This window comes from Drosophila montana, unplaced genomic scaffold (assembly GCF_035044405.1).
Source record: "Drosophila montana isolate Dmon_TW-CO22-7 unplaced genomic scaffold, ASM3504440v1 contig_3846_1, whole genome shotgun sequence".
Taxonomy (NCBI): Eukaryota; Metazoa; Arthropoda; class Insecta; order Diptera; family Drosophilidae; genus Drosophila; species Drosophila montana.
The window spans coordinates 162,157-188,799 of NW_026998718.1; the positions used below are offsets into that span (position 1 = coordinate 162,157).

The window sequence follows — 26,643 nt, forward strand, 5'->3', positions numbered from 1 at the left end:
AAAAAGAGAATAAATTATGGTAAACGTATTTGATGTTTAACCAACAGTTAGCTGTCATTGACCTGACGAGCTATATACATATTTTATTAATATTATTATTAATAATAATTCTCAGTTCACCCACAATTTGTTTAGATTCAATCAAACACACTCGCCCCCATATATTTTAATTTTTAATTGCCGCTTCAAAATGTTTGATTAGTTATAATGCTTTTACCTTTCAGTTTATTAATTGTTATGATTTGGCTCTTTAATTATATATATATTTATTTGGGAATTGAATAACTGACTCAGCAATAGCAGCTATAATTATATTATAATTAACTCAGTAATTGACGAGATGAAATATGTGTTTTAATTCAACTAAGAATCTGAGCTTTTGTTTTTCACGAATTTCGTTTTGATAAGCTTTCGTGATTTTTTTTTACTTTGCACTAAAAATGGGAAATTTGATGAGATAATACGCTAAAAAACACACAATAACAAAACTATGATTCAATAAACTTTTGCTCCCAGTCAGCAAATCTCACAATTGGAATTGTGTTGCTCGCCTGCTTTCAATTTGTATTCAAGCCGTAATTTAATCTAATAAATTGTAATAAATAATAAATAAAGTTAATAATAGATGCAGCAACAAATTAAAGAGGGCACCATTTATACAAAGCAGGGATATCAGAGTTAACTTAAGTTCGTCTTGTGAGATACACAAAACAACTTATTACTAACTATTGGAATTTTCTTTATATCAAGAACAATAAGTTATTTGTATTATTGTAGTAAAAAAACAACTGTTTACAAAATATTTTGCAATTGATTTCGATTTATTAATACGCATCCTGCTTCTTGCTTTCTTTTGTTTTTGTTTTTTATTAAATAGATTTTGATTTGTATTCAGAACTTGCATCAATCTTCGTTACAGTTGAAAATTACTCATACGCAATGTTGTCTAGCACGGCATTTATATATTGTATCTAAATATAGCAAAGAATATCTGTTGGAAATATGCATGACTGAATATATACATATATATACGTATATATAAAACGCTGCGCATCGAAACGGCCTATTTTTTGGACAGCTGGCTCTGCTGTGAGCTCATAAATGCGATTCTACTAGCATATATAGAATAGTTTACTTTGTATGCTTTCTAAAAGATTTGTTTATATATGTGTATGCATAGTAAAATCTTTTTCCGCTTCATTTACTTTGCAAATAATTCATTTGACTTCAATTTTAAGAGTCTGTTATATTTTCGTTATCATTTATATTTGGCTTATTTTTATATTATTTAATTTTTTTATGTTAATTTCCATATGCAATATTTACTCAAATGCATATTTGTTATTTTTATTAATGAAGTTTTTTCACAAAAATCTTAATGGAATGGAATTGTTTTTAGATTTATTATGTAGAAATTGCATAGTAAATCTTTTAGTATACATAATTCAATGTCAGCTCTGAACGTACAGACAATAAGTTTAATATAATATTTAATTTGTTATAGAATTCAATAAATTTCTTATTTTGTTGTTGTTATATTTTTCAAATTATATTTTGAAATCATGTTATTAATTGTTTATTTTTTGTAAACAATTTGAAGTAGCTTTTTTCGCTTAGCTACTTTATTTTTAAAAATTATTTATTTCTATAATCTAAAATAATGCATGTTTATTATTATTAAAATATAGATTTATACACACATTTGGCTCGGCTATGTATTAAAAACTATATCAGATATAGTTACCGATTTCACCCAACAAGTGATAAGCAGAATTATAAATTTGCGCTATCATTTGAATTTATTAGATCCTTTTTTACCGACTTGCTCTTTAAAAAAACACGCTCCACAACATTTTTGCAATTAGTTAAATGCATCAGTTTGTCAGTTCGGCATGCAGCCAAGTTTGGGAAACTCTTCATAACGCTTGTTGTCAGGTCGCCCTGCTTATAAAGACGAGTATCTTCCCTTGCACTGGCAATGTTGTTTTCTTTTTGTTTCGTTTTTCGCGATTTTTTTTTTTTTTTTTTTTACTGTTTTGTGTAAACATAATTTTCCAGCGTAAGAGCCAAATAAAATCAAGCAAGCCAAATCTCTGGCGAAATTTTTATTTTGTTATTTTTGTTGTTGTGGCATAGACAAAACGGCGGCTGCAGCCGGGGCGGAAAAGAAGATATAAAGACTTTAATGAAACGTGAAATTTGATTACAGTTTCAAATTCGCGGCAGTGAAAACAAACTGGCAAATAAAGATAGGGGGAAATAGAAACAAACTCATCAAATCATGAATGTGCGGGCAAATAAATATTAAAAAAACAAAATAAAAATTCAAAATTCATATAGATTGTGCCGCATAAACTAATGAAAAATCAGAAGCGACGGCGGCTGCGACGGCGACGGCAACGGCGATGACAACGCAGCTAAAATGCAAACGCCAACGCAATGGAAATGAATTTCAGTCCGCTCGCCCGTCCACCTGACCGCCAGTTTGTCTAAATATCTGTACCACTTGTCGATGTATCTGTTTATTAAAACACGCGAATGACACTCACACAGCTTCAATGTAGATACACACACACTTACACACACAAAGACACGCGCGAGAAAGTCGCGTACTATTTGGTCGCACAGCGAGCGAGTGAGAAAGAGAAAGGAAGGGGGAGCCAGAGCCGGAGCAAAAGTCAGCAACCGAACCGCACGTGGCGACTAACAAGCGACAACTGAACTGAAATGTAAACTGAGCCAAGGCATGCCAAAGCCACAGCTGGAAGCACCAGTTCTCCAACATTGAGCGCGAAGCATAGCGGAGAGCAAAGAGTGAGAAAAACCTGATTGCCTGATGGCGCCAAACTGAATATGAGTATGTTGTTGCCGGCGAAAGGGCAGAGCACAACAAATATACCGAAGAGCGCCGAAAGAGACTGAGTGAGCGCATGAAATTGAGTGCAAGTTGCTGGTAAAAGGCAACAGGTGTCGCTTGTGGCCCCCACACAAAACGATAAAGCAAAACAGCAGAGCTTATGTGTATGCATGTAAGTGTGCCTTTTTACCCATCTTGCGTGTGTGTGCGCGTCACCAGCTAAATTGCCGACAAATTGTTTAAAAGCGGATTTGAGTGCGTTGTGAGTTTCATTATTCGGATTACAGTTTTTGTTTTAGTTCCTGTTCCGTAGCTTATTTGATTAGCGACCACTGCGTATACGTAATACATTATGCACTGACAAGTTGTACAAAGAAACTAAGCAAAACGGACGATTATGTTTTTAGCCTGAAACGAAATCAGTTATGCATAAACAAATTCAAGTGTGGACGATTATAAATTTATGCAATTTTAATTTTTGTGAGCATTAAATGTGTTTTCCTTGGTGGATATATATGTGTATATATGACAATACTGAAATACTTATTTGTTTGTATATGTAAAAATAAAGTTTTTTTTCCTTGGAAAAATAAAATATTTTGGGGAAATTGCAGTTAATAAATGCTGAGTTAAGATATCTTGAGAGCATGAACTTAACATTTGAATATTATATTAGTTGTTAATGGTTTAAAACGCGTTCACAAATCATTACAAATTACGATTGAAAATATATATTCTGCTTAAAGCTATATAGGCTATATATTGCTGCAACCTCCATCAAGGAGACAAAGAAATTTTTGAATATCTAGCGCCCTTTTTACTGTCACATGGACCCAACCTCAAGGCAAACCCGCAGCATGCCAATTAATCCAATTAGGGCAAACCGACCCTTGGAGAGTGGACAGTGCAAAAAGATAAACCAAAAAAAAAAATTAAAAGAAAACGCGAAATCATGTGCTTTGAGCAATTAAAATTTGTGCTCACTTAAAAAATTATAAAAAAAACTAAAAGCAAGATGAGAAAGAATGAGGGTGTGCCTTATGATAAAAAGGAAAAGACATAGATTAAATCAAAATAAAATCCAGCAAACGCTGTCAACGCAATTTGAATCAACATTAAGCTTAACAGCTTTTACTTTGCTAGCAGAAGGGAAAATGAAGTCGCATGCCAAGGACATATTTTGCCCACAGGATAATCAATTATGCAGCACACAGCACAAAAGCTGGGAAGCCAGTTTAGCCAAGAGAAGGACGGAGGCCTTTAATACCTTAATTGTGAATCATAATTTCGAGTTTATTAGTACATCGATTTGCCGGCTGGTCAACCATAATAAACAGATAAGCCAACAAATACTTAATCGGCTTAATCGAATAATTGTATTAAGTAAATGCCATCAATCAACTAATGTTGTGGGTGGGCTTGGCAAGCAGGCGACTACAATAAAGTCATTATTATATTATTCGACGAATTCAACAAAAGACACGAGCCTACACACAGCTAGCTCTAAAATTGAAAATTGAATGTATCTGAACTAATTAAGCTATGGACTTGTACAACATAGAACATCGTTTAATGGTATTGGAATGCCTTAGGGAGAACTCCTCAAATATGCGCATCGAGCAGGAAAATTTACGTGAACGCATTTCCCAAGCCTTGGTACGTGCTCGGACTAGTTTGATGTGCATCCGGCAGCTAAATGTTGAGCTCCAGGAAATGAAGGTAACCGTGGAGAATGCCTTAGCCACCGATCTACAGATTATAGAAGAAATCGTAGAGCCAGAATTGGCTGAAGATATAGATAAAGAAACATCTGCGCAAGCTTCGATTGCCCAAGAGCAAATAAAAGATGAGATCGCCAAGAAGAAGAAATGTGATGTGATGTGTGATTCCAATTGCGAACAGTCGAAAGATGCAATTGATAAGCAGTAATGAAAAAGATTTACACGAGTGTTAAGTTTTGAGTTATATTTTATAGTAGAATAGTTTTGTTTCAAGAACACAGATTAAAAGTCGATAGCAAGCGATTATGGTATATGTTTTCTGATATTTATACTTTATTATATGTCGAAATCTGCCTTGTATTTAGAATTCTTTCTCTTTTAAGATATATTAAGTTGGATCACAACAGAAATAATCAGTTGAAAATCGTGTATTGTATGAAAAACTATCTTGTTTTACTCACATATCTGCACAAGCTGTAAGCCCTATTAGGGTATTTAATCTTCGATCTGCTTTGTTTAACTTATTTTTAAGTAAATACAGCTTGCAAAAGAATCATCCCAAAGGCCACAAACGAATCAAATAAAATGTATAGCATATGATAAAATTCAATATGCAAATTCTGCCTTGATAATAACATCAGTTTCCCCCATCAATATGTAGGATTTTTCACCTTGACCCAAAATCATCAATTTTGTGGCAAAAAATTGTTGTCGCATAATGAAAAGCGCACAAAGCGGATGCTCGCTTCGTTGGGTTACTTTGCCTAGTTCCTCATAAATCACATTTTCAAACACACATCAATTTTAAAGCCTCTTCAGCCCAAAATTCACTGAAGTGCAGCAAAAATGGTTGCTTAAGCGAAGGTAGGCGATAACTTAGTTAACAGGATTACGTTTCCCAATCAATCAACCATTTTTCTGTGTGACGAAAATTAAGTGCAAATATGTGCACAACCGGAAAAACAGAATTGTTAACTGTCAAATTTGCGGCTTGAGGATCTGAGTCTCGGCTACATGTGCCGTACGTTAAAAACAATCGGCTTAAGGTTAATTAATAATTAAAGGCTCCACACTTTGTAGGTTCCATGCCCTGTAGAGCAACGGCTTCTAAAAGGAATGTTGTCTAGGCATAAACTCTATAAATTCCTGCGGGTTATATGTTACATTTGGGAAAAGTAAAAGCTCACTTTAAACAAAATACTTAAATTTCATTTTTCTTTTCGTAGAAATCGTCGAATAGTAGATACAGAACTTTTCCTGAAACATATTTGTCATGCTGCTCAGTAAAAATGACTGGTACGTACTATATAATTATAATCTGTTCACAAAATGATAGAAAAGATATTGATTTTGTTAAGTCCGATTTTGGAGCCATCCGTCCGTCCGTCTGTTTTAATGAATTCAGTTTTTTTTTGGCTGCTATTAAAGCATGAGAATATATACTCGTGTATCTTATCTTCCACAGCTTTTAATCTAGGATAATAAATTTGAACTTCTCTTAAGATCAAGTCTAATATATTATGGCAGGCAGCGGAAATCGTAACTGATTTACCTGATAGAAATTTACAAGAAAATAGACAAGTCGGGATTGCTCGCATAATAAGCGCTCGAACTTCCTTATATACTTACACTTACATGCCAACACACACACACACACATACACGCAAACAAACAAGCTCGCCACAAGCCGAGCACTTTATGTCGCGGCTGTGCTTCTTCTTCTCTTACTCCTACACCATGGAAAATTCGTTCTTGAATTATTTCAGTGTTAGCAGTCCTAGTATCCTAGTGCCTAGGTTTTTCTCAATATAATGCCATCTAATGAGATTTAAAAAGTAATGATTATGTTCTTCTGCGTAAGATATACTACATGCAATTTCTTGCCCATTTTCAATGTGTTCAGGGTTCAAAAATACATGCCTTAATATAAGTGGGCAAAGAGATTTTAAAATAAATGTCGCTTACAGAAACGACTAGCTAAATGCTTGCGAAAATGCAAAAAGAGCTACATTCGATATTTGACTGCACTTGTTGTTGCTATCTGTCTGTGTGTCTGTGAGCTTGTGTGTGCATCTGTGTGTTTGTGAGTTTGTGCATGTATTTGAGCCGGCACTCATGCATATGGTAAGCCGATAATGCGCTGACAATAGCGCCATTGAGCAGCACTTTCTGCCGAAATCGGCTTAAAGCCCTCTGACTTCGATTCGCTTAGTTACGGGGCTTAAGTGGATGCTGTCAATTGATGCACTATTAAATCGATAGTTTTAAGCCTGGCAATTTTCCTAATGCATTTTCATATGAGCACACTGCGAAAATCAATTATGAGCCAAGAACTCAAAGTTTAAGCTACAATTCCGATTCAATTAATTATAAAGAAAGGGGGAAGGAAAGGAAGTGAAATAATCATAAATAAAAAAGTACAATAAATATACTTTTCACCCAATTCCCTTTTTTTTGTTTGACTTATTTTTAATTCATATTTGTGAACAGTTTTAAAGCACGGGAGAGTTCATTAAGCTTGGGTATTAGTCCAGAATGCGTGCACTTAACTAAATGGACATAACTTTAAATAATAACACGATAAGCTAGTTGCAGTTTGTGTTTTTATTGCTGAAATCGCAGTTCGATCAATCTTATGTGTTGATGCCGCTTTGGCAGGCGGCAGATATTAATGGCATATCAATGAATAACTTTATAACTTTGTGTGCAAACTTTGCCATTGAACATGAAATAGGAAAATAATAATGAAAAGCTTTTTACTTTTCACGCTTGACTTACAAAGAAAATGGGTAAGAATGACTATCATTGGCATGGCGACAATCGAATACCCTTGTAGGCATTTGTCTTAGAAGCTTTATGTTTGACGAATCGAAATATATCAATATATTAGTTCGATTCTAGGAGGTATTATAGATATGTACGTTCGTTTAAGATATCAAGTCCCACATTTTGATCGATTTCCCTTTATATGATATAGTAGACCATTGTTGATAAGATTTCCCTCACATATTAGGAGCTACGTTTGGCCAAGATATTGAAACAAAAGAGTTTTCTTGGGAAGAGCTTAATTTCCACAGATCGTTTATATGGCGGCTATTTCGATATACATGTATATTTTTCGAAATGTTAGCTCTAAGCCTGCGAGAGTAGCTAGAGTCGGCTGCTGAATCTGATCAGACATCTCCTTCTAATGGGTATAAGCAGAACGTTTTTCTTTTGCTTTTGAATTTTTCATTTGAGTGAAGCATTTTTATTACATTTTAAGAGCAATATTTATTGCTAAATGTTGGGCAGGAAAATTTAATTAAAAATTGTTGCAGTCAACAAATGCGAGGTATTCGAAGTGCTTCCGCGGCTGATTGCTTAAACTTTACTCATTACCCGACTGGCTATGCACGCAGCCAAAAGTCATTTGGCTTGACTGTGCAGCTGCTTGAAAACTTTAAGCCAACTAACTAACTGAGCAACTAACGCCTGTACCTGCTGCACCAGGCACAGGTATCAACAACAAATGCGACACCAACAGCAACCGCATCGCATCGCAACGCGTTTCCTGTCGCAACTCAAACACTTTGCGCTCTGTGGCAAGTTCGATTTCAGTTTGGTGGCAAGCAGCTGGTGGAGCATTGATTTTCGCAACACGTAGCCTCTGGCTTGCACATGGGTTGCACGCATATTACGCATACGCAGCGTTGCATTCTTGAGGTGAGCGCAAAGATTGCGGGCTGCGTAAACAACTTCAAAGTTCGCTAAAATTTCTCGGACTTGCACATTTTGCGCCTGATGTTCAACTCACGCAGATGGACGGACGGACAGAGCTAAATCAACTTGCCGGCTGATGATCAAGAATGTACACTTTAATCTCGCTAAACCAGAAATCATAAATGCATGCTTTCTTATCCAAATTAAGATATGCCTATGTATGTTAAAGATATATAAATATTTGAAAACTTAAAGTTTTTGTTTAAATCCTCGTTTAAAAGAAGAGACAGCCGCATTTTAAGTTATATATAAATATATATATGTATATATGTACATATCGCATCTTTTATATTTTTCGGTTTTGGTTTCCCATGATTTACTTTTGATTCACTTTTCACTTTTAACATGGCGCTGGCAATTTAATTTTTGTGCTTTCCCTTTTGGTGCGATGTTTGCAATGCTGAAATTGCTTTCTTTTTGAGATTGCCCGCCCTCAGGAGCAGTCGGACAATCGCAGAGTCAGTTCCCCAGTCAGGTATCTATTACACGTGCCCGAGGGCAACGCCAACCCGCAGATACTAATGAGTAAACGTCGCTCGGAGATTTACAAAACTCATGTTTGCGTTTTATTGGAGAGATAGAGAGTGGGACAGGGAGAGGGAGCGGGAGAGAGAGGGAGATAGTGAGGAAAAAATGCGTTTACAACGCGGTTTGTTACTTTTTTACTATATGTAACTATATTTAAGAATTTAGCTGTTTGTCAGTGATCCTTAAATTTACGAAAATCGAACACACCTGGAAGAAAGTGGAAGACTAGGGTTTCCTGGACGAGATACTCTGTTTTATCGGATCAGCTTTAAAGTGCTGATGTGTTAACATCGAGGTTCTACATGTATAAAAATTAAAGAATGCTTGTTTCAAGGATTTTTAAAGTTCATCCCCCCGCAGTTCAATAAGTTTAAGACTTTGATTTTTACCAATGTATAATATAATTTGAGCGTGGGACTTAAGGTAGTATGGGTGGATTTCAAATTCCCGCTTGATATCTAAATTTAGAAACAAGAAAGCTTGGCTGGCAATAGGCCAAGAATAACTAAATGAGCTTATGTAAAATAAACTGAATCGTTTACGTTAAGTTATACAAGCCTGACGAAATAAGATATTACCAAAAACTGGGCTCCTGGCTGTGGAAAATCAGGTTTACGAACCAAATCTAATTGGGAGGCGTTTGTTACGGCCGTAACCCGCATCCCCTACAAATTCTCAATTCCCAATTCAAATCAATTGAAGCTATTTATTCGTTAGTCTTCGTTTCATACGAATATCAAAATTATTTCTTTAAAGGATGAAGAGGTTATATCTATCTTTTCCTGTATAAATGTCCTGTTTTACGAAACCAGCAGACATTATTTATTTAGTTGAATTCGTTATTCTTTCTGCAGCGTGTGAAGCAGATGTTTTCGAAAAACAAACGAAAAATATATATGTGGCAGGCATGTCAAAATACTTTTGTCGACGAGTATAAATGTTTGATACATGCTACATTACGAAACACACAAAAAATTTGAATTCAGTTGAAATGTTTCGCTTGGGTGAGGAAAGTTAAATCTTTGTTTAACGCCGAAAAAGTATACAAGCTTCATTGCTGTCAGTTGATTATTTCGGAATGTGTAAGTATTTGCTAATATACAGTGTATAGTTATAATACGAAATTCATGTAGTTCGCCTTGAAATTTTTTTAAAACGACATTCGAAATTGCTTCGTGTGATACACGTCTTAAAAACAAACCAAAACACACACAAACATTCACCTAGAATGATCCAAACCGAAGATCGAGAACTCGATCGGGCGCTGGAACTGTGCAAGCTCATACAGAGCGATCTGCGCACTTGTGTAAATATTGTGCAACGTTTGGATCACAGATACAATGAACCGGATCGCGATAGAACTGTCACCAAACCAATACGTTCGGATATAGTAGGGGAGAACTCATCATTGTCGGCAATTAGTTTGGTCAGATCATCGAACAAGTCGCTGTCCACGCTCAGCCTGGTCAGCGATGGCACCATCAAGGTGGAGGGGCGCACCTCGCATGAGCTTAACTACATCTTTGTCGATCTCACGAGCAAGGCAATCAGGGTGCGTCGCGACCTGGAGACTGCTACGGCCCATACGCAACGCATAACGGACTGCAGCATGCGGCAGGAGCCAGTGCAGCATCGCATGCTGCGAGACGCGCGCGGTTCAAAGACATTCATATGCAAGCACTATAACAACACCAAGACCCCGAAAAGGGGTAGCTCCAAAAAGACGTGGCGGCTACGGGATTATATCGATGTGCCGATGCTCGGGAAGCAGACAATTCAAATGACCCTTTGTCGTTGAGAGTTTTTTAATTCAGATTTTAGTTTTTTTCTATTTTTTCTTGACTTGGCATTAAAATCACGCAAAGTTTTCCTCGCATCGCTGTCCTTAGTGACAGCAAGTATGCAAACAGGAGACATACATATTCGCGACATGTTTTTCATGTTCTGGCAGTGATGCTCATGATAATAATGATGATGACGACAACAGCAAGAGCAACAACTGGGCTACATGTTTACGGACGGACGGGAAAACAAATAGAGGCATGGGATGAAATATGAGAAAAGACATGAACATGCGCCAGCGCAAACTTATATTTAAATGCAAAAGTGGCCAAAGGCCCAGGACGTAACTTTCGAACAACATTCCCAAGTTGCCTCATTTGGAATTTATTTTTTTTTTGCCCCCCCCCCCCATTAAAACATAAAAGAGAAAGCTCCTTAAACAACTAGCCAAGGCTAAGACCGGATCCTGACAGGCTAGCAAACTGGCTAGCAATGGCAAGGACATAGAACAGAACTTTGCATATTTCAAGTGATATCCATGAAGTAGGAGTGCTATTGACTAGTAGATACCCTGTACACAACCTGACACTCATACCATAAGCTGTCCGCTTTGTATTTATATCAAGGGTATATCAGTTAGGTCCCATTGCCAAAAGTTAAGGTTAAACCGACTTTGATCTATACCGCAAGTATTTTGATCTGCAAAGAATGACAGATTCGAAATCTCTAGTCTTTTTGACGGACATCCAACGATTCGTATAGTCTCAGCGTTCTCTTATGCGGTCGAAGTTGTCTTCCTATGCAAGTAAATGCATTTACCTTACTGTATTGTTCCCTTTTTACCCAGTTTAAATGGGTACAGGATGTGAAAACTTTTCTTTTAGTCCGGCTTTTAAATTTATTATCACAAAGGGGCTACCCAGCAGCAATTGAATGCGAGTGCTCAAAGATTGAGGTCCTCTAAAAGAGTTACAAAGGAGTTCCTGTAAGTAACTTATGAGATCTTTCGCATGCGTTACCCTCTCGTTAAGACTTGGTTGATCCACAATATGCGAAAATAGCTGGGGGGACCTCAAAGGCATATGAGAAAAACAAGAATTATCTAGCTGCAAACAAGTTCGAGGAGATTAAGTTCCCAATTTATGGAGTAGAGAAAATTAGGAGAACAGCTTTTGAAAATCACAGAATATTTCTTTGAATATAAAAAAAGAAATTATGTCCTACAATATACACATAGATATTTTCCTAGCTGAATGCTTTCAATTTCTAAATTCGAATGTCAGGATTCGTTAATTGAATTGCACTTAACTTTAAAAGATCTTTAATGGACACAAAGTAGTTTACACAATGTTGCACCTCCCCCGTGAATAGTTCAACAGTTAGACACTTGATTGCAGTCAAAAGGACTTAAAACGGATATACTTCTAATTTTCTAATTTCTTGAGGGCCATTGAGCGGCTGCTTCAGACCAGCCAGGCCAAAAGACAATAGGGAGGAAGGGAGAAGCGCCTGAGAAGGCCGAAGCGACTATTGAATCTCTGAGCGTAATTCAAAGTCGGAAATGTGCTAAAAACCGCCAAACTGTTTTGCACGTGTGCAGTGTGAATGTGTGTGTGTGTATTTCGGCGTGTGTGGGTGAGTGTTAGCTGTCTGTATCTGTGGCGCTTAATGCTCACTCATTGTGTATGCCGCAGCTCCAGCAGCAAAATGTTGGCATTTGTTCAATACCAACACAGAAATTTGCCTTTGTTTGCCATCGCTGCTTGCCCTGTCGGGCCGAGCAGAGCCCTCTCCCGTCTGTTGGCCATTTAGGATTTGCCATTACAAGTTGTTTAATTAAGATTTCCTGCGGGTCTGTTGCCAGCTTCCAGTGCTCAATACCAATAGCTTGTGCTGCCTTTGTCTACAGCATAGACCAACCAAATGACGAAGCAGCAGAAGTTGAATGATAACAGGTCCTTGGGCTATGCGGGCATCAATAAATATGCAGTCAAAGTGACATTCAAACTAATCGACTGTACTAGTTCTTTAGCTCTTCTTGTTATACCCGCTACCTATTGTATATGGGTAAAAAAAGAATTCAATAGATTGGACTCCATTAGATTTAATCAGCGTAATGAATCGAACCAGCCATGTCAGTCTGTCTGATCAACTGTCTGTCTGAAGGCGTCCATTTCAGAGACAATAAGAGCTAAAGAATTTAAATTTGATATTAATATTCGTTTAGTTTCCATTTTATAAGCAAGGTCTGACATCTCAGTGAGTAACAGAGCATGAAATCATTAGACTTTAGATTGTAAAGCCGAGCTTGTTGGAATTATTGCTGCGGCTTTTTGGCGCAGGGTTGACGATATCTGCTCTTTTGACTTAATCTTGATCTTAGTCACAAATAATTTGTGATCTACTTTTAATTGCTGCATTTCTGAATTGGCTAAACACTACTTCACAGTTTCATTTGGTTAAGAGTCCACCTATTCACAGCTTGGTTTTTGTTGTTTACATTTTAGCCTGGCTGCAAAATTCCCTTAACTGTTTCCGAATTATGTGTTGCTTTTGGATGAGCTTTCTGTTTGATAACCAATTGAATGACGCATCAGCCAGGCCAGGAGAAATGTGTTTGCCATTTCGCCAACAATTTAGTCTTCAATATGTTGGCCCCTTAGGATACTGTAAGGACTTCCGTCTGAATAAATATTTAATCAATCAATTTCGACAATTTCTTTTGGCTCGTCAAATACGCACACAAACTGAATGATACATTTCGAACCAACAATGTCGATGATGATAATAATAATAGCTATAATGATGATGGCGATGATGATGAAATTGCTGTTGAGGCATAAAACAAGTCAGACACATAAAATTGATTTGATTGAAATGTTAATTTCGTACGCAATCCGACAAAGGAATTTTGCGGCTGATTTCCATAAACAGCAGCGACAGACTAAGAAGAGAAGAAGCAGCTGGAGGGTAGGTCTCTAATCCGACTTAGTCACTCTCAATGAGCTGGACTTGCCTAATGACAAAGCGGCTTTGGGTAGGTGCTGAGGACAGTTCCTCACTCTGAAACTCATTTAGTTAGTTTCCGCTTATCAGTGATTCGTTTGCATCAGCTTCAGCTTCTGCTTCTGCTTCAGTTTCAATTTTGATTTCAATTTCGATTTCATTTTCGTTTTCAATTGAACTGATTTTTCCATGAATGCGCGTTTCTCTGGTTTTGGTCCTGGTTCTCGCTTTGTGCTCTGCGTGTGATTATCAGAAATGTTATTAGTTTTGCCTCCTGTTCCAGACAGTTGCTTTGAACTTTGAATTTGCGTTTGATGTGTAGTCGATATATTTCGAGCAGAGTCCTCAGACGAGTGACATGTCACAACTGCCAGCAAATGATATGTGCTTGTATCTTGTGACATTTCGTAATAGGGCTTTAAAATTGTTTTCCATTATAACTCAATTCAATTTAGTTAATTATGTTATCTGGTTGCCATAGAATTTTTGATATAACTGCGAACAGACGGGCTTTCTAGATTGAATATACATATATATTATATTTTGGGTCGCAGATTTGCCCTTGTCTTGGTTTGGCCTGCTAGGCATGCAACATACATGGACGTGGTATAATTAAATCAATCCAAATTCTGTTTATTATACACCATTTGGCTTCCCTACAATCGCTGAACTATTGGTTATTCAATCTATCCAAAGATGAATGGCACGGCTAGGAAGTCTGTCTGTTAAATTGGTCTAAAATGAGCTTCTTAATTCAAAGGATAGTGTCGAAAATAATTACCCAATCTTAATTCTGTTTTTGTTTAATTAGAAGCATGTAAGCTCTTACAGTTTCTCCAGGGACTATACATTAACTGCATATATACGTACGTAATCATATATAGTAGGTTGACAAAGAAAAGCTCTATAAAATAGGTGGATTAATAACTGAACTAAATATCCTAACTTAACAGCTTTGAGTGCAACCCTTTCTTACGCTTAAATTAACATGCTATTCACAGCTTGAGTTTGGACATGCTGCGCTTTGACTGTATTAAAAATGTGATGTCTGAGTTATTCTTAGCTGAAACAGTTTGCTATTGTTGACTGTGTAAGCTTTTCCATAGTCAAAAATGGCAGTCAGCTGAACATAAAGTTCTTTGACCCGAGAAGAAATTTTTGGCAGAGGCAAATGCAAATTTTGAAGCAATTTTGACTTATTTGTTAGTTGGCTGGCCAAAGTTTCCTCACAAAATGCCCATGAAAATCTACAGCGATTGGCAATGGCTTGCAGGAGTTTCCGCATTGTTGGCTTCTCAATCAAAATTCGCATGAGCCAATAGAACCTGGCTGAATTTGACTTATATTTAAAATTAAAAATGTTCTAGTGCTGGCTTTTGATTGTCCAATTTGACAAGTGTTGCATAGCTTGGTAATAGAATACTCTCCAAGATATTTTGTGTTCCTCTTCAGGTTGAATTTTTATTACTTTACAGCAAATTTAGTCGTAATTGTTCAAAATATGTAAGTCTCTAGGTTAAATTGTGCTGTTCTTCCGTGTGCTTAAAACTATCGTTACCAACGTCATTTAAATAATTTTTAAAACTTCCTGGATAAAAAAGAATGAAAACAATAAAATAAAGACCAAACTAATAACAAATCCAAAATTTGATTTAGCCCGCCTAGTCAGCGAACGGATCATTCTCGATGGTCTGGCAGGCCACAGAGTCGCCAGTACGCTCCGCAAGCATGTTGAGCTCCGGCTTTATAAGTGGATCTGTTTGAGTGGACCCATTATCGCCCATAGCCTTCTTCGATTCAATATTTGGAGGTGACTGCTCTTCGGCTCTTTCGTTCGTGTAGTTCTTGAGGCCCTGATGCACCTGCTTGAGACTTTGGGTTAGGAAACTAATGCGGTTCACAATGCGCGTGATTCGATCGTGTATGACCTTCAGCTTGTCCCGATATTCTGGCATATCTATTGTGTTTGAAAATACAAGGTCAGTATCCCCGCCACCATCTACGTCGCCATCATCATAGCCATCTCCGTTATCGATACCGACGTTAATACCGTCACCATCACCATCTCCTGAACTGCTGGTGTGCTGCAGTTGATCCTTCCTATCGCTGTTCACCACAATTTCATTTTCCGTCGCATCCCAGTACGATTCAGTTTCTTCACTATCCGTGTCTACAGATGGCACGGGGACAGGTTTAATGGGTTCCTCAGCCATTTCGTTTTATTAAAATGTACAAATTTGATACTTATTTACTTGTATACAAAAAACTTTTACAGCCAAACAGATATTGACGCTATAAAAATGTCGATTTGACTGAGAATCAGCTCGGAGAATACTTGCATTGACAGCTACCAGAGAGCACAAAAGGCAGAGCCTGCCTAGAAAGAGTGTTCCCGACGAACAGAACAATACACAAGAAAGTCATTCAGCAAATTGCATTTGACGAATACAGAGTATGTGCGACACAAAAGACTCATAAATTTATGTGAAATCAATTAAAGGCTATTTTAATACACACACGCACACACACCCATACACACTCATCCACATCCACATCCACATCCGCACAGTCAGCGGGTAATTGATCTAATGGGCCAGGCAGGCAAATAAATCTCTGAAAGTGGATTGAGGAAAGCAGCCTGAAGTTTCGCCATGAGTAAAGCAAACGAAATCAGATTCTATAAGTTCTCTTTGTGAGTGGGCGGGGTGGGCGGGGGATAGGAGGAGTGGGTGCCATGAGGCAACACAGAAGGCGCCAGCGCCGCAAAAGACAAAGACCAAAAAGCGAAAAGCGAAAAGCGGAAATGCAGCATTCATCTCCCGGTTCGTGCTATTTGAAAAACAGTTTCAATGCATGTTTGCTGTCGGTTTGCCTTTTGCCTATATGCCGCAAGCTCGTACATTTTCATACTCAATTCTCAAAGTAAAAACGAGTATATTGGTTTGCCTGTCCTTGGAATATATAGTGCTGCGCTTATTAGGGGCGTGAAAATCCATAGAGTCTTCGATATTTAGTCGCCAGCTTTAAGAGATAGACGCCTCAAAACATCCCCTAAAGATCCAGCTATAAATATTGCTTTTATTAATTGTAGAATTCGATATTACTTAGCCGTGTTTCTTCTTCAAAGTTACAAGATTACTGTTTTGAGTGATTTAATGGATATAACAGAGTGTTGCTCAGTCGGTTGCAACCGACAGCAACCGGTTACTTGAGTTTTTTTGTTCGTCTGGTGAACTTGAAGCCCAGCACATATGCCTCCGAAAGAAGTAAAGTAGTAAATCTGCAATCTGTTATGCAAAAATTGTTTTCGTGCATTATATAGTCATCTTATCACAATGTGTACTCAAGAAATGCATCTGTGGCCAGTTTCATAAAAATTTCTTTTAAACAGAGCTCGCTTAAACTGGCAGACAAATATTTATGGCTTTATCCACTTCGCTTGTCATTCTTGTCAAGAATTGAGTACGAATAGCAAACTCCTCATGTGTTACATATTTTGGTTGCAGGCGTCAATTATAATATTAACTAAATGTATATGCCTGACTGAGTTACTGGCTGGCGACCAACTAGAATGTATAGAGTCTAAGACTTCTTATACATTTTGTATATGTATAAAAAATATATATTTATTTTTCATATCAATAGAATTTATTGCAGTTTTTTTTAAAAAAGTAGCTGTCAGAAGCGACACAAAATCGATTTCAATTTATGCTTATTTTTTTTATTTAGCAAAATCTCAATGCGCTGATAAGTAGGCAACATATTTTTGTGTGAATCGGGAAGTTGTGGGTAGAGTTTGCATAAATTATGTAGTTTATGCATTCTCATTTCATTGTCAAATGTCATTAAAAATAAATCGGTTTGGAGGTGTTTACTGTTACTGTAGGCCCTGCATTGGGCTAATTTTACATGTTTTCTTGTTAACTTTAAGCTAAGAGCTGTAATTTCGAAATATACTTTAACAAGCTTGCATTTTTTCTAGTCGGTCACATTTCATTTTATATTTATGTCAACCCAGCGGGATTAAAGCTTTTATAGTCAACCTTATTTATTAAACTAACACTAAAGGGAAAGTGTAACTAAGTAACTCACTCCTCATCTACTCTCAGTCAATCAATTACAATTAAAAGCCCATAACGTGTCGTTTGATTGACGATCTAATTGAATGCGGCAAAATCAGCAGTCGTGATATGTGGCCTGAACAGCTGTATAGTTCCAACACAATAAATAACCATAATAACTACTTGGCTTATAACGAGCATAACACGCCCTCACATGGCTGCATTAAAATGCCATCTCTTGAGATTAATGCGAAAAGGTCATGCGAACATTTAACGAGGGCCACTCACTGTGGATTGGACATTGACCTTCGCTTTTTATATACCCTGCGCGTGCAAAACGGCCTCGATTGGGTATAAGTATAGCTAAGAGTTAACAGAAAGTACAACAGTATCCTGAACTGTATATTTATAGAGTAGGTGTAAGTTTTTGGCACAGGCAATATTCGTATTTGAGACATTCGAGAAAAATAAATAAATATTACTTTTTTGGTACAAGTATGACAATTGGCATAGACAGCTGTTGATAGAGCCGTGGGCTTCCTGATCTTTTTAAACACCCTTTAATTTACAACCTTTATACTTTAATCAACATGTCCGCAAAGGTATTTAATCTTCGACACTCTAAATAAAAACGTTTCCTTCTCGCTTATGTGTCTGAAATGTTTTTGGTCTTCAGACACGTGACATTATCACGAAGGTAAACAAAAATGCCGTGTGTCAACAGAGGGGTAAAAGCGGGAATGTAACGTGAAATTATGTTGACTTATAACAAAACAAGAGGTAAATATAACTGGCACCTGGCACCTGGCAGATGGCACCTGGCTGGCTGCTCGCCTTTTGTTTGGTAAGTGAAAGTGACTTTTGGCATGTCTTTTAGTAGTTTTTACATTTGTCTTAATTATGGGGCAGGGGCTGCCAGCGCGGCTGCCACTTGAGAACGAAACCCAAGGCCCCGTGCGTGTCTTATATAAGGCCCTAGTAACTGGCGGCATACATATGGACAACACATGCCGCCTGCTTGTGCCTAAGTTGCCCGGCATTTGGTTTGCTTTTAGCCAGCTGCTGCTCAGACTCTTCCGTAATTTATACGGCTGTCGGAGTGCCAGTCTCTGTTCATGTTTGTATCTCCAGCCGCTGGAGCTCAGAAATTTGTTATTACGTTAAATTAAACTTGAAAAATGCGTTAATAGACCAACTAGCTCGTAGACTGCAAAAGGCATAAGGAAGCTTTAATTAAATTCCACAATGTTCTTATTTTCTTTATACCATGGCATATGGCACACGTGATATACATACTTTTGCATTGTGTTTGCTCCATTTAATAAATTCGTTGCCACACTTAATTTCTTAGAAACAATTGTGAATTTGCCAAATTGTATATTAAAACCCACATTCGCCATGCTTGCACAGCAGCTTCTATCCTTTATATTATAAGCCAGCCGAAACACACAAGTACATATATTATTGTACAGAATGAAAAGGATAAGAATCGGGCTGCCAATTGTACGCATATGTATTGCTAAATGTTTTCAACTTTGGAAAATTGTAAGTAAAAATAATCTGATAGTTTAAATGTTCTCTATCAATATATCAAATGCATTTTAAGTACCTATTTAAGCAGGATCTGTTTTCGAAATTATTTCCTTTCATTTTAAACCTTAAAAAGTATCGACATGAAAATGTTTTTTCTGGTCCTTAAAAAAAATGGCATTTTTATTATATTACTGAAAGTCGCTTGCTAAAATTTGCATCTGACCAATTTGCCGCGACATTTCATTACATTAAATAAAATATTTAAGTCAGCTTATCTTCCGACCGTTCTGTTTTTCTGCTAGATTAAATGAAGCCCTTAATTGGCTTTTCCGACTGTGACAAGTGGCTGGAAAACGCAGTAATTTATATTCGTAAGCATATTACGATTTTTCCACTGTCTCTTATTTGCAAGTCTTATCTTTTGTACTGAGATATATATATAGTTGCAGCCAGATTTTTCATGAGATATACTCATATATACTCATATAAAGAAATATTCGATCGGTTACAGTCCAAACCAAAGAACATGTATCTCAGATATATGCCGGATATAAGCCGGCCATTTATTTGTGTTGCTTAAAGCGACGAGTGCCACAACTCAGTTCAGGCAGCTCTTCAACATTCACTCAACTGACTTGCATTTTTCCAACACATTTCATATTGAAGTTATTTGCAGCCCCCTTGTTTTGTTGCCCTCATTCATGGCTGCTGCTCATTTCGCACCTGCTCTTTGGCTGAGTTCTTCAGAGCTGTTCGTCCGTTTTGCAGGTTAAGTGGATGTTGCCCCACTCCTGAGTCTCGAGTCCGGGCTTTGAAATGGTATGAATAAAAGTCGAGCAACGACGGGCCGGATACGGTTTGGCACGACCTTTGTCAGCGGCTGAGCTTTCACAATTAAAATCTGTTGTCGTTCCTCTCGTACCTGTTGTTGTTGTTACTGTTGTTGTTGTGTGGCTTATTACATTTTTTAAGTGCACCTGCATATTATTTATTTATCGTGGTTAAACAACAACAACAACATCAACAATAACTTGTACTTCAGAAGGTAACCAAGGTCGCTCGGCATCCGGCAACTGCCTCTTTTAATCAGCCATAAATATTTTGCAGTTTTAAGAAGTGAACGCACACACATATTACAGCGAGCAGTTTTTTCACATTTTCCAAAAGTTTTCCACTGGCAAAAGTTTTTGTCATCTATTTATTTTTTTTGAGCAAGCAAATTTATACACACCACAAAAGTTGGCATTGCACATGGGAGACACATTGCGAATTTGCATGCGAATTTTTGTTTGAGTTGATGCAACTTTTCCAAGAGTTGATAAAAAAAAGGGTGTGACCCAACAAAAAAGCCAGCTCCACAATTTAGTGTTTGCCATGAGCACATGAAGGAGGCCCATGACGATGATGATGATGATTACGACTAAAACTGCGTTTGTGAAAATGAGTAGAAAAAACAAAGACAACAAAAATCAAAACAGAAATGTTTTCATCCGCATGCTGACGATTAAATGCCCTAACAAACTAGGTTTTATCTGTGGTAGTAGTGCGACATAATCTAATATAAATATGTGGACGAAGCGCAATTAACAACAAATATTATCCTTCATACGTTCGACCCATTAATCTGTTAACCCCCCGATCCTCACTCTGCTAAAAGTTGGTAGATAACAGTAACAGCATGTCAGGTAATTATTAAAATAAATGAAAATATATTAAATATAAAAACTAAATAGTTGAATAGCCTTTCCCGGTTCGTAATACATAATACAAAGGTTTTATATTTCTACTAAGTGCAGTCAAAAAAAGTGTTGCGCATTTAACTAAAATATTGAAATACCCTTTTTAGGTGCATAAATAGTCAAAATGTTGTATGCATATTTTCTGTGGCAAATTTGCGTTGGTTTTTTGTTTTTTCCTAGCATTTTCTCCCAAACAAAAAGCATTGTTTGCTCTTCCAAGTCTAGTGTCAACGCAGCTATTTTTGTTTGTTTTTACTTTTGCAAATGATACGTTTTTCCACACAGTCTGCGCAGTTTCCGGCCATGTTTCAGTTGCTGACAAACTTGATTGAACGCATGTAAGTTGTTCAAATATAGAGAAAGAGTAGAAGGGAGAAGCACTTTTTTTCAGCAGCCTCTGCTTCTCCCTTCTTCAACAGCCTTTTGTTGTAATGAAATTTTGAAAGTTTTGCTGTCTACAACAGCAGCAACAACAGGTAAATCGTATATTTAACTGAGCACAGCAGGTAATAATGTGTTTAATTTGATATATTTATTACCATATTTATGGCACACGAAACTTATCTAAATGGTTATTAATATTCTTCAACAGAATGTCTGGCACAGACACACACACACTCAGCTGACAGCTTATTTCGTGGTCATTAAATTGAATTTAATTTTAATTTAATTTGCTCAAGCCCAAAAAGTTGTCGCATGCCGTCAGTGTCGAAGTCGCCTTTTGATGATTTATTATTATCAACGCCCGAAAAACTTTTTGTCGACCAAATGACTAAAAAACAAAAATCCACTGTCCAAGCTCTTAAGCACACAACTACTTGCAACGCGTTGCACGCGCATCTTCGTCTGGCCCAAAAGTTGTGCCTTTATCATTCTTTGCCGACGAATTTCTATGTCAAATTGTGTGAACTTTTTTTCGACAACTGCCTGGACGACGACACTTTATCATGTCTCAGTGCTGTCGCTGACCGCCTTTCACAAATTGAAATGTGTCCGCGGCAGTCGAGAGTAAATGAGGCACAGCCAAGCCGCAGTCACAGCGGGTCGCAGCTCTTCCCCCTCGCCGCTCTCTCTCTCTCTCCACCTCGATGTATTATGTTGAACAAATCCCTAACAAAAAATGTTGAAAAGAATGGCCGCTTTTGATTATGTTACCCTGTGCTGACAGCATGCCTAAGCTTGGGTATGATAGAAACCAAATTTAGTCAAGCTCTGAGCTAGGTACAAGGAATCGCCTAGTCAGAGCTGGCCTATTTAGCTTTCACTTTTAAGTAAATAGATATTTGGTATTATTGCAAGGCTTGGAGTAAAGAAAGTATAACTAGAAAGTAGTATATGACTTTTGCACCGAGTGTGGGTACAGGGTATCACCATGCCGTTTCTGTGTTTTCTTTTTTCAATTTCGAAAGATGTTAATTTTATATTTGACATTTGTCCGTCGCATATTCTCCGCATTTGACAAATATTAAGCTCAAGTGATTTTTGACACCAGGGCATGCACCTACTTAGTGCTCTTACATTTCAACCGAAGGCATATCTAATGTTTCGTTTAAGCGTAATACATATATGTTCAACTGCGGGTCAATGCGGCGTATGCGTAATTTGGCATGTGATATGAGCCTTCGGCGTTAGACAACTGGATACTCATTTTCTTATTTATATCTGAATAGACCTACATATATCTGAAAGCTGTTGCTTTTAAAAGGTACTTTTTTTCCTTTCGCTGCTTACATTGTAATTGTTTCAAGTATTTCATCCTTTATCCAATTTGCTGAACTCGGCAATGAATGTAATACAACTATGTTTCTTATCCCACACAAGTGGGTCATTTTTATCGTACTTAAAATTTGCATCCGAGGCCGAATTATAGGAATACTACAAATTTGGTGTGTGTGTGTCATTCTGGCAGTTGGTGTGCACAAGCAAAACAATGTTATGTAGTGCAAAATCAGTGTAAGGCGTGTTTTAGGCGAAGTTTAAATACTTTAGGGTTTAAAAATTGACATAGTCTAGCTCCCTGCGCAATCGCAGCGTGAGTCGCAGCTTGCACAGTTCCTTGTCGTATTTGGCTTGGCAGCGATCCACGTCCACGGCGTGAGGCAGCGGCAGCTTCAGCCTGTATAGAGTTGTGCCCAGGTCCAGTTCCTTTTCCTGCAGCTTAAGGCTCATTTTATCCGCAGTCATTTCCTCATCGGGCAGAGATATGTCGAGTACAAGATCCTCACAGCTCGCCGAGGCTGCTGTGCGTTGGCCCATCTAAATGTGAAAGGAATACAGCTTAACGTGGCTGAGCGGGGCGTAGGGGTGCGTGCCAACCTGCAGGAAGACATCCTCGGTGCCAACGGCCTGGCGATAGGTCATCGTGTATTCTGGGTACTTGCGTGTTTCCAAAATGTCCGCATCCTCTCGCTCCTGCGCTTCCTGCCATTCCTCAAGCGTGCTGGGCTGCGGTTTAGGAGGTTCCTCCAGCGGCGTTGCCACCAGGTTAACCTTTTTCTTGCCGCGTGCCTTGGAGGCACCAGCACCAGCTGCCTGGGGTCCAATGCTACCAGGTGCTGATTGGATATACGAATCCTCTCAGATACTGCGATACTGCTGTACTCCAGCTGCCATTTACTCACTCTGCTTATTAACCACCAGCGATTCCTCCTCATCCTCGCTGCTGCTGCTGCCTTCGATTCCACCTCGTCTTCGACTCGGATTTAACAAATTTTGCAGCTGTCGCAGTTGGTCGGGATTGTCAAAAAGCGACATTGCACGCTTTTGTTTACTTTACTATTTAAAAGGTAACTTTATTTTATATTATTTTCAAACAGCTTTTCCGTATTCACAGCTCGATGTTTGTTTTAAGAATAAATATGTTATGAACTGTCTTCTCTAAAAGCTGTCCAAAACTGAAATCGATTTTCAAGCCTACTTATTGTTGTTCTTCTTATTTTTTTATTCAGTTAAGGTGGAGAAAAGGTATGTTTCTAGGCCTGCTTGGGGGCAAGAAGGTAGCGGGTGCAGCTGTAAGTTGTTTATTACGTTGTCCAGGCGACGGAGCTCTGACTGGGCTGGGCGTGGCAAAAGAAGGGTGCTAAATGTGAAGGGTGCTCAATGGAAATCCATAACTTTTGCCAGAGAGTATTGGCGCTGTCTGATTTTGGTTATAAGTTGATTACAGTTGTCATAGAACTTCTGAGCCCTTTTATAGGGCACATTATAAGCATATTTGCTGTGAGTCGAGCGGGCAAATAAAATCCTTCAACGTTTAGGTCTTTGACCTTTGCCTATTTGGTTTTTAGTTCTCATATCATTTATGCACAGCCTATTTCGGTTTATTTTGAAACTATTTGTAGGAGACATAAGAAGCTGAATTTATTAAAGTGGAAACTTAAGGCGCTGTATGTGCAGCCTAAGATAAGCCTAAAGAGCCTCGGTTGTGGTTGGTTATATTAAAACATTTTCTTTTTAAAATCCATTCCGTAGGCAGAAAAGCTAGATAAATGTAAGTCCAGTTATCCGTTGTGTGAAATATTTTAACTAAAAAGTTTTTTTTTTTTATTTTTTTACTTCGCGAGTCAAATAACATTTTAAAGATATTTCATAATTTTTGTCAGCTGCTTGGACCTTATCCGTAACCTTAAACAAAATGCATAATTCACTGCCAAGGATAACCAATGGCAGGCCTAACTTTGTCCTCTCGTGCTTTTACTTAGGTATTTCAATTAAAAACTTGGTGCTATTGATAAAACTTTTTGCCCGGCGTTGCCAGCGACGTTCCCAAAACACTCGACAACTAGTTGAAAAATTAACTACGACAACGACAGCTGAAATATTCCACTTGTCAGAAACAATTATTTTTGTAAATTGTAAAAATATTGTTGACCTTCATTGGGTCTTGGCTTCATCTAGGGCCATGGCCAGAAATTATGAGCCGCAGTAAAACAACAAATTTGCATTTTTCACACGCCTGCTTGGCAAAAAGCTCTAATTCTGCGAAGCTGGCCAAAAGTAATCGACTGGCCAAAACCAGAAACATGAAAACGTGGCCGCATGTTTAATGCAAACAACATGACTCTGACTGAATACAAAGTCCGACTGGCTCGGATACAATAGCTGCGTGGGGTCGAGGCCGCCTCCTTTCAGTTGAATGAAAAGGGATTTTCGCTATTTGTTTTTCATAGTGCCTGCTGCTGATGTTTCTCATCTTGCTGGATCCCATATGTTTAATTTGTTTAACATGCGCGTTTCACACGGCACAACAACAAACTGTGTGCCCGAGAGCGATTCGTTGTCCTTCTGGTCCGTTGCCAAAACAGTTCTACCTGTAAAGACCATTGTCGTAGTTGGCCAACAAACTGGGTCACATCGACCAAAACTGACATTGTTAACTGGCTGAGAAGGACACAATTCAGAAAAAACCTACTCCAATTTCTCCCTTTTTACAGATGTGCGCATTTCTGCTGCTAAATAACTTTAAAGTCAAGAGTTATTCTTATTATTATTCTGTAATTGATAATCTATTATTAATGGGGAATTTTTGTACGTTAGATTATCCTAATTTAATTGTTAGTATTAATTTAAGTTCACCCATTGCTTGGCCGCACTGTACGCACAAGCAGCAGGTCCTTTGGCTGTTTTATCCCAACGTCGAGTAGACTTGATCTCACTCACTTTATAATTGATTTAAATGGCATACACAAGTTAAGCTAATGTATAAAAACATCACGTAACTGAGATTTAACCTTTGTTTTGCGCATTCAACTATAACAGCTTTTTCATATGGCCTTCTCTGGGGGTTTCCTCGACATCCCAGCTGACGCATATCCACAGGAGACAATGGGCAATCCGTGAATACATGTCTAACTGTATTTTGGTCACACATTCAATGCACTGCAGGCCGGATGAAGCCGGGGGCAAATAGGTGGGGAATCGTTCTTTTGACTGTCCCCCCTATGCATGGTATATTTGTATCCTGTCATACACAAGACTCAGTCTCAAAATGGATTTTGGTATAGCCCAATGCCACGTACCGCCGCCTGGCAGCACGCAGTGAAAGTATAAGTGAAAGTGGCGCCTCATCGCCCCTTAAAGCATCTGCTACAAATTTCGGGTATTTTTTTGGCTGGTTTTTGCTTTCGCTGCTCCTTTGAATATGATTTGTGTGCTGAAAGCGCTCCAGCTGGCATTTTTTGTTTGCTGGCGCTGCTTTTGAACAGAATATGTATAATTTTCTAGGGGCAGCGTGGAGGGGAAGGGGATGGGGGGTTACATAAAACGTAATTAAGAAGGCATTAAGTATCATGCATAAATCATTGAAAACTTGCACATTTACGCCCGTTATGTGGTGCGCTTATGGCGGGGGGGGTGGAGGCTGCTCTGTTTAACACATGTGGGCGACGGGGTGGGACTTATATAAGAGCTGTATGGCCGCGACTGAGGTAGAAGTTGTGCCTTTATAGTCGGCCATTACTGTTAATTTGATGTTGCCAAAGCATACAAAAAAAAAACATTCGAGTGCGCCAGCCAAGTTCCCCGACAGAGATTTAGGTCTGTTGATTGCATATTCGGGCGACACAGTGTCGCACAATTTTTTGGCCAAAAGGAGAACGACTTCCGGCATTAAAGAATTGTCTCTGCTGCTGCGTCGTGCACGTTTCTGTATGAAT

The 26,643-nt window shown here is 38.1% G+C and overlaps 4 protein-coding genes and 1 long non-coding RNA gene across 10 annotated transcripts in view; 3 read left to right on the plus strand and 2 right to left on the minus strand.

The window, feature by feature from the left end:
• Nucleotides 1-26,643, minus strand: part of ome (omega) — a 64,196-nt gene that overhangs the window by 35,810 nt on the left and 1,743 nt on the right. Inside the window, exon 1 of one of the 5 annotated variants that reach the window (XM_064696304.1) lies at nt 2,581-2,717. The exons of 1 other annotated variant lie outside the window; for it this stretch is intronic. The gene's annotated coding sequence lies outside the window, so the exon portion shown is untranslated. Of the gene's footprint in view, nt 1-2,549; nt 2,718-26,643 lie in introns of those variants that run through there. 3 more of the 5 variants (XM_064696303.1, XM_064696307.1, XM_064696306.1) reach the window with 3 other exon arrangements.
• LOC135438106 (uncharacterized) lies at nt 4,305-4,891 on the plus strand. The gene has a single exon (XM_064696263.1). The coding sequence runs from the start codon at nt 4,400-4,402 to the stop codon at nt 4,784-4,786; it is 387 nt and encodes a 128-aa protein (XP_064552333.1). The 5' UTR covers nt 4,305-4,399; the 3' UTR covers nt 4,787-4,891.
• Nucleotides 9,795-10,790, plus strand: LOC135438089 (uncharacterized). Of its 2 annotated transcripts, none has more exons than XM_064696243.1 (2): nt 9,795-9,950; nt 10,002-10,790. In XM_064696243.1, exons 1-2 carry the CDS (start codon nt 9,947-9,949, stop codon nt 10,664-10,666), a joined length of 669 nt encoding a protein of 222 aa, XP_064552313.1. In that variant the 5' UTR covers nt 9,795-9,946; the 3' UTR covers nt 10,667-10,790. The 2 variants fall into 2 exon arrangements, with proteins under 2 accessions (XP_064552313.1, XP_064552314.1); XM_064696244.1 differs by having other exon boundaries at nt 9,830-9,950; nt 10,096-10,790.
• LOC135438125 (uncharacterized) lies at nt 17,683-18,904 on the plus strand. Its single transcript, XR_010437854.1, has 2 exons — nt 17,683-18,561; nt 18,627-18,904. It is a non-coding gene; the product is annotated as an uncharacterized LOC135438125 (long non-coding RNA).
• Nucleotides 22,793-23,844, minus strand: Dnaaf6 (Dynein axonemal assembly factor 6). The gene is made up of 3 exons (XM_064696239.1): nt 23,611-23,844; nt 23,306-23,544; nt 22,793-23,245 (listed from the first exon to the last, which is right to left on the minus strand). The coding sequence occupies exons 1-3, from the start codon at nt 23,741-23,743 to the stop codon at nt 22,982-22,984; spliced, it is 636 nt and encodes a 211-aa protein (XP_064552309.1). The 5' UTR covers nt 23,744-23,844; the 3' UTR covers nt 22,793-22,981.